The sequence below is a fragment of the Nuphar pumila genome, chromosome 17 (genome assembly GCF_984573655.1).
Source record: "Nuphar pumila chromosome 17, dmNupPumi1.hap1.1, whole genome shotgun sequence".
Taxonomy (NCBI): Eukaryota; Viridiplantae; Streptophyta; class Magnoliopsida; order Nymphaeales; family Nymphaeaceae; genus Nuphar; species Nuphar pumila.
The window spans coordinates 53807131-53816013 of record NC_143265.1 but is presented as its reverse complement, the minus strand read 5'-3'; the positions used below and the strand labels follow the sequence as shown (position 1 = coordinate 53816013).

The following is an 8883-nucleotide window of genomic DNA, read 5'->3' as shown; positions in this document are numbered from 1 at the left end:
CTTACATCCACACTCCCTTTTCCTTGAACCTTAGCTTAATATTTATATTTTATATAGATCTTATGGTCTTCCCTCGTGATTTTATATGTTTTAAACATACTTCTATCATTACATGAATGGATAGTTGATCCAGAATCTATATAATACCTTTTATCGAAATTAATCTTGAATATCTCACTAACTACAACCACCAGGTCATCATCAAGTTTACTAGCTTTATTGGCTTAAAATTTTGTTCTGTGTCGACACTCTCTCGTATAGTGATTCATTTTATCACAAGTATAGTAGGAAACAAAATTTCTTCTTTCAGCAATGAACTTAAATTTTTTGTTCTTATTCTTAATTTTGGGTTTGAACCTTGGTTTGCGTTCAACCTGTTTACCTTAGCACAAACTTCTTTTACTTCATTTTTTTATCTCGAGATCGAGCTTCTTTCTTGATTCTAAGATGTTGAAGTTGTTCTAAGATAAGCTCTTCATTCTTATATTTTAATTTATTTTGATAATCTTTTCAAGATTGGGGTAATTTACCAATGATTGCAGCCACCTGAAATGATTCATCAAAGTTCATACACTTAGACTTGATCTGCTTAGCCAAAATTTGTATCTCATGAACTTAACGTAGCTGTGACTTATCATAAAAAAATTTAAAATCCATATGCTTATTAACAAAAAACTTATGATTTTTTGCATTCTTCATTTTGTACTTGCTTTCAAGGGTTTCCCACAACTTCTTTGTAGTGTTGAGTTTTAAGTACATGTCAAACATGGTGTTTAAGAGAGCATTTTGTATATGTCTACGACATACGAAGTTATTCTACTTTCACTTTCGTCTCTTTCAGTTTTCAGCAATGGTTTCATCATCTTCTTCTTCGAGACAGTCCTCCGTGAGTAGGTATACTACATTTGTAATAGTGAAGAAGATGAGCACCTAGTGTTGCCACCTTTTGAAATTGAGGCCATCAAATTGGGACAACTTGGGTAGCTCTTGGTTTCTAACATTCTCAATCACCATTTTGCAAAACTATTGCTTAAAAATTATTGAAAATAATGCTTTAATTTAGTGGGTCAGGCAACTAAGCTTGAACTAGGTATGCTCAAAGGCATGCGTGTACATGCACTATCTTTCAAGCGATAGTTTTCTCACTTAAGATCAAGTCCTCATTGCAATGGGTACTTGTGCAACTATGCACCTAGGATACAACTGAGCTTTCACCTTCTCGTGAAAAAGTGGTCCATGCTCTGCACTGGGTGAGAGCGATAACCTAGACACATACCAACTTGAATAACCTCTTGACTAGGATAGGAAGATCCATGCTTGAATTGAGTATGGATCCTGGGTTCAGATATGAGTATGGATCCTATATGTAAGTGGGTATACATCCAAACAATAAACAAGTATGGATCCAAAATACAATTAGATCTCAATCTGAAGTGCAACCATATCTAGATCTTAAGTATGAATTTGAATTGTAATTGAATATGGATTTCAGTTATGGATCTGAATTGCAATTGAATCTAGATCCAAATAGGAACTCTAAAACCGAAAGAGAAGAGAGAAGAGAGAGAGAGAGAGCAAAGCTCGTGGGAGAGGTGTAACACCTAAAATTTTATAACCCCAAAAATGATGGAATTTTTTTAAACCCTTTTAAATCTTTTAATAAATAACAACAAACAAACATATCGGGTCTAAAATTTGGCGTGCTACTCCACAGGAACATTTATAATCATAAAATTATGAAGTTAAAAAATTAGCGAATGACTAGCCATGCATAAAATAAATCAATCTTCACAATCATTTATAATTAATTATATTTGTCCTTTGAAATAAAAATTAATTAAATAATCAGTCCAAAATCTTTGGAATTATAAGAAAGGTAGGCTCGATCCCCATCGCAACCTCCCGTCTTCGCATGCAAGCATCTACTCACTTTCTGAAAAATATTACATCATATGGGGTCAGACATAACATGTCTCAGTAGAGTGAAATATACTAAACTTGTAAAATAAAATACGAGGTAGGGATTCCATCAGACTTTTCATAATTTAAAATTAAAAATTAACTAAAACACTTGCACAACTGACATGCCTATTCAATTTACTAAATTAAACAAGTGTGTGTCAATCCATTAATCTAAAACAAATAAAATGCATGGGCAGTTAAAATGCATGAATTTATCAAATGTAGAAGTCATTGAATGCATGCACACATTTTTATCTTTAATTAAGTGTTCTTTCTTAAATAATGTATGCAATGCCTAACTAATGTTCATACATCTTAAGTTATCACTTCTTAGCCTCGTAGGTATAACACAAATATAAAACTAGTTCAGAACCATGACCCAAGCAGTGTTTTAAATACATAGGTGACTTTGACTTGACCGAGCACTTATCACTAGTATCGAGTACAGGACAACAAGAGTGAGATAGACTCTTAACACTACCAACCGATGTATCAGACTTTCATTCATGAGTTTCTTACCCTATGCACTGTAGTCTACTGTTGAGGTTTTCTCTATGTTTGTGGGTGGAGAGGAGCAACCTTCTGCACTCAAAATAGAGTTTTACGAAGCCGAATGTACTGCTTGCCCTTTCTTTACAAGCTCTTATTTTAATGTTGTATGTTTTACATAATTATGACTTACATGCAAAAGGATTTGGTCACTTCTTGGGCAATAGATGCATTTTATTAAAGCATTACAAGATTACACATTTATTCTCATGTGTTCGGTTCTGGTTTACACCTTACAGTGCCCAATCACCAACTCAGCCCGCTCTCAAGGTAAGTTCACACAAAATCGCAATAAATTCTTTGAGGCCAAACGGGCCTCACTAGGGTTTTTGAAAGGGGCTGTCTTGGGAATCCTATAAGACGGCCAGCCCAAGGGGATGGCGCCTGCCTCCACAACTCTAAGCCCAGTGCTGCTGGGCCTCTCCTTCACCATCTGCCATGGTGCACGTTAGCTTCTACCGCAACTGTAATCCCTCTCTCTCTGTGTTTGTGTCTGAAGATCTAGGGTTTCTTTCGTTCTAGGATTTCCGTTTTCTCGTCTTCGATCTCTTGATCCTTTCAGAAACGATCCCGTAGCTTTTGCTCTTGGTCTTTTGATCTCTCTCTCTCTCTATCATTTCAGTGGAGTCTCGAATTTTAGGGTTTCTCCAGTTCTTCTTCGCATGATTTGATGTCATTCCGTTGTTTTTTGTCATTCTAGTTATTCTGTTTTACTTGTCATTTTTTTGTTTGTTTATGATATGATTTTTTTGGATGGATTTGTATCTATAAAATCCCAGGTCTTGTTATGGCCTTCTTGTTGAAAGTGATTGTATTTGGCTTTTTGGTTTTCTAAAATTTTGTTATCGTGTTTTGTTTTTATCTCTTTTTATTTGATCACTGTGACTGGAAGTCCTAATTTCTCTGCGTGTATAGATGGGAAGACGTTCAAGAAGCCCCGGCGTCCCTACGAGAAGGAGCGTCTGGACGCCGAGCTGAAGCTGGTCGGAGAGTACGGGCTCCGGTGCAAGAGGGAACTGTGGAGGGTTCAGTACGCACTCAGCCGCATCAGAAATGCTGCCAGGGAGCTCCTCACTCTAGATGAAAAGAACGAGCGCAGGATCTTCGAGGGTGACGCCCTGCTGCGGCGGATGAACCAGTATGGGCTTCTGGACGAGAGCCAGAACAAGCTTGATTATGTTCTGGCCCTAACCGTCGAGAACTTCCTTGAGCGTCGTCTCCAAACACTTGTGTTCAAGTCAGGGATGGCCAAGTCGATCCACCATGCCCGAGTTCTCATCAGGCAGAGGCATATCAGGTAGAGAAAACTTTTATATTTGTCTCTCTATTGATGTATTCTTTCTTTATATATATATATATTCTCTCTTTGATTTAATCGTGTATATGATGAGGAAACTTTGATGATTATCACACATGGTCAATTGAAATTCATTTCTTTGCTGTTGCGTAGGCTAACTATGTTGTCCTTGCCTGATTATTTGTTGTCCATGGAGGATTTTATCATTTTTAATATTTTTTAGCTTGGTGGTGCGGGATATTTGACAATGCAGAAGAAAAAATTGTGATATGTGGCATGTTAGATGTAGTCATGAAAGAATTTTCGTGGGATGTATTGAAGGGGTTTTGTTTAACGATTTTCTAAGAAGAATTATTCAGCCCATGAATATGCCTTTCGTGTGCATACTCCAACATGTCTGTTTTATATTCGCTTGGAATTTCATTAAAGTTTGTCTTCTTAGGTTGTTGAGTTCCTGAACTTGAATGTTGTCTATGTCGTAGGGTTCTGTTAAAAAATCTAGGATTTTGAACTCTGACCTATTTGGTTCCGATTAAAAACATGGAATTGACCCCAAATTCTTTGCAGAGTCAATCCCATCTCTCAAATTTGACCTGGGATGGAATTCTAATTCTGGAACCCAATCTCCATTTAGTCTAAGCACACAATTATATTTTTCAATCCAACTTTTTATTTGATTGATTTTGTTTTCTTATGCAAATATTTGTTTTTTCTCTGCATGCATATCAATCTCCATCTATTTTTGTGTTTATTTTGTTGTCAATTCCAGGTCCTTTTTGTTTTATTTACCCTTTTCTAAATTCTCAGGGCATTCACAGGGATCTAATAATGATTGTTGGCGTATGGTTTATCTTTGTATTACATTTGGGGATTTTGGCATCTTTCAGTCTCTTTCCATTTTAAAAGATGGTTAGATGTTGGAAAGTATGAGTATATGTGTTGTATGCTTTGGCCGGATTTTGCTGCTGAACTCCCTTTTTACCAACTGCAAATCTCAACATGCAATTCACGTCTTTAGGGTTCTTTTTTTTTTTGGAAGCACTAGAGTGAAATGAATTTCTATTTTATCATTCTGGAATTTGGTGATCAAGGCTGTTTATCTTGACCTAGATCAGCTTACCTACTAAGCCTCTGTCAGGCATCCTATATGCAGTGGAGACCTAGGTGTTCAGGGGCAGCTTAATTGACCTATGTTGCCTTCTAAAAACAGAGACCCTCCTGATTTTTGTAATGTATCTCATAATCACATAAAAACATATTTGATTTCAAATTGTCTCCAGTTTCTCAGTTTTGATGCCTACATATAATAAGCTATCGGAAGAACTGGATGGAATTGCATGGCTCTTAGGATCTTGTCCATGAATTGAGTTTGTGTTGTTTGATTTAGGCTAGAACTCTATGTCCCTGATGTAATTGCTGCACCACTTCTATTATGTAGGTCTGTATGGATGTTATCATTCATGTTTAAAAAACAAAAGATTTAATCCTAATGCATTTGCCTTTGCTTATTGCGTTCTGGTACTTTCTATACTTGCATCAACAGTCATGAACTTATGTGAATAAGTTTGACCCATAACCTTAAAAACGGACAATATGGCCCTAAGCCCTAGCAGGAAAGTGGAATAATCTTTCACTCCAAGTCTAATTTAGTTTCTATACGAGCAATTTAGGAGCACTCCTTTCAACTAGCCATTACTCCTATAAAGTATTGTCCACATTCTCTTCATTGTGCCCTTAATGAGGAATGCCCCATTTTTTCTGTCCAGAACTTCAAACTGATAGCCAGGTCTTTGAAGCTTGCAAGAAGAGTCCATTTAAGAGGATTTGCGAATCGTTCATGTTCTTATGCATATTTGTCTCAAGCAATACTCAAAATTTTTCTCCAACTTTAAAGTCATGACTGATTTGAATTGGTTCTTGGGTTAAAAGAACAATGGTTTAAAGAGAACCATTTCGTCACAATAGAGACTAAATTTATGCATTCAAGATGACAAACAATGCAAATTGCACATTTCTGTTCCAAAAAAGCAAATAAGTTTTCACTTTGTTGATGGCTTACCAAGCTCGCTTGAGTTTATGACACTTATCAAAGGGCAGGTCATCTATCTGCAGTCCACTTTGAGCCTTATCCATTTTAGAGGTGGATGATGGCTGATGACTCACTATGAAGTGCAACTAATGCTTTCATGTAGAATTATCTCATCTTCTAGAGCGTCAGAGGAATTGGCACGTCCTAAGCAATTTATCCTAGTCTCAAATACCTAATCTAATACATGTTCCCTACTAAGTAGTTATAGGGAGGGAATACATCTGCAAGTTCAGATTAAATACACACCCATAACCGTGCTTTATGGTCTGGTTGGGATGGTCAGGAGATTAAATTGGTTAGGGCCTACAAATATTTGTGGGTAAGGAACCTTTTAATTAGAACTCATAAGGGATGTTGTTTTGACCAAATATGATCCCATGGATGTGTTCAGTATGGTCAAATAGTGGGAATCGACCCTTGGATCGTATTCTTTTGATGTAAAAATACAATTTTTTAGAGTTGTAATTCGGTAAATTGTAGGCCATTGATTTTTCAACTTCTGGAAAATCTGAAATACACATCTGAAAAACATGGTCCAAGGGATGATTTCTAGTAAACAAAACATGTAGATCACATCTGGAGGGTCAGATGTGCAAAGAAAAAAAGAACATTACTGTTTTTCACTAGGAAAGATATATATATATATATATATATATATATATATATATATATATATATATATATATATATATATATATATATATATATATATATATATATATTCCACTTTTGCAAACTTGACCTTATGGATGCGATCTATATAGTTTCTTCATTACAAAACAAGTTTAAATTAGTCACAAATTTTGGTATTAGCTATATCTTGGCAAGGCTATGTCTTGCGATAATATAGGTTCGGTGATAAATCTGTGGAAAACCTCAGGGCTTAAAAACATTTTAAAAATATAAAATAACAAAAATAAGTAAGAAAATATCATGTTTAGAAAGTAAATATATATATATATATATATATAATAAAAATAAAAAAAAAATAAAAAAAAAGAAAATCATATTTAAGATGTAGAAAATAGATAAAAACAGTAAAAATAATTTATAATATCATGATATAGTTATTTTGAAAATATTTTCAAAATATCTCGATATTTTACCTTTAGTATTGTTCGCTGAAATACGATGATGATATCCCAATATTTTGATATATGTGACTATGGTTTAAATCCTATGGTACCCGGACACTCCATTTTGCCCTACGTACCTGTGTTGACATGTGTATCCCTGTGTCGACACCCAGACACGTCATTTTAGCCTCCTCCATACATACACGTTTGTATTCAATTTATAATTTATAATTATATTTTCAGTTTATAACTTCCTATTTTCAGTATATAATATATATTTTAGATATAGCATATATATTTAGATTATATTCAGTTTATTTTGTAATTATGTGATATATATATATATATATATATATATATATATATATATATATATATATATATATATATATATATATATATATATATATATATATATATATATGACTGGTTTAAATCCTATGGTACCCAGACACTCCATTTTGCCCTACGTACCTGTGTTGACATGTGTATCCCTGTGTCGACACCCAGACACGTCATTTTACCCTCCTCCATACATACAAGTTTGTATTCAATTTATAATTTATAATTATATTTTCAGTTTATAACTTCCTATTTTCAGTATATAATATATATTTTAGATATAGCATATATATTTAGATTATATTCAGTTTATTTTGTAATTATGTGATATATATATATATATATATATATATATATATATATATATATATATATATATATATATAGCCGTGTTCCCATACCCACATTTTTTGGAATTGTTGTGTTGTACCCTCAATACCTGCACCCATACCCAGGTGACAGTTTAAGTTACATTTTTGCAACATGTAAGTTTAGTTTTCTAAGGGCTTAAAAAATCAATGGTTCACAATGTACCAAAATTTCATGATTCGAAAAATCATATTTTTACATGGAGAAAAGATGATCCAAAGAGCTATCCCTTACAAACAAATCATGCTGAACACATCTATGAGGTTAGATTGAGTGGATACAACTTGCACCTATGATTTTTCAACTACAGTTGTCCTTGTGGAATGGGTCAAAGGTCTCTTCTCTAACTACATTTGCTCAAGTGGGATGATTTCCATTGGTGTCTATATAATGGACAGTTTACATGAATGTTACTGTATGTTATTCTCTATTTAATTTATTCATGGTCTCTTCTGAAATAAATAAATAAATATTCATTGTCCTGCTTGCAGGGTTGGTAGGCAGGTGGTGAACATTCCATCGTTTCTAGTGCGTGTAGATTCGCAGAAACACATTGACTTCTCACTGACAAGCCCACTGGGTGGAGGACGCCCTGGTCGTGTTAAGCGAAAGAATCTCAAGGCTGCATCCAAGAAGGCTGGTGGTGGTGATGGAGACGAAGAGGATGAGGATTGAGAAATTAAGCTTCTCTTTCCCCTATACTTTGAAACAATCTTTTTTAAGCCTAGACTATTATTCCTTCCCATATTTCCATCTTCCTACGGATGCTTCTGTCTGGTAGCTTTGTAGCTTTTTCTTTTTGGTGATGCTTCAGTAACTTAGCTTATGTTGGATATTTTTTTTTTGTTTTTTTGGCATCATTTTTTGCTTCCTGCTGGAGGATATATTCACAGTTCATGGCAGTGAATTTGAATTTTTGTTGAGTATATTAGCGGTTTTCTATTGCTGTGCTGAAATGTATTTTATTGTAATTCAATATTTGGCAGAAGACGAAGAGCATGCCTTTAAAATGATGAGCAAATTCCGTTTCCTCTTCTCCACCAATCGGAGCAGATCATTGGAGTCCACAGCTAATTTGTGCAATCTAAGAGTGATATGGCTTGGATTTAAATGGCCTTTTTTTTTAGATAGGCAGACCCCACCAGTTATATACCGCTACTTGGGGTTTGAACTTGCAACGTCTCCAACCAACATGCGGA

General features: G+C 34.7%; 1 protein-coding gene across 1 annotated transcript; it reads left to right on the top strand.

Annotated features, from left to right (window-relative positions):
• Positions 1 to 2848: 2848 nt before the first annotated feature.
• Positions 2849 to 8610, top strand: LOC149811972 (small ribosomal subunit protein uS4y-like). Its single transcript, XM_089992584.1, has 3 exons — positions 2849 to 2977; positions 3427 to 3808; positions 8176 to 8610. The coding sequence occupies exons 1-3, from the start codon at positions 2950 to 2952 to the stop codon at positions 8357 to 8359; spliced, it is 594 nt and encodes a 197-aa protein (XP_089848710.1). The 5' UTR covers positions 2849 to 2949; the 3' UTR covers positions 8360 to 8610.
• The last annotated feature ends 273 nt before the right edge of the window (positions 8611 to 8883 follow it).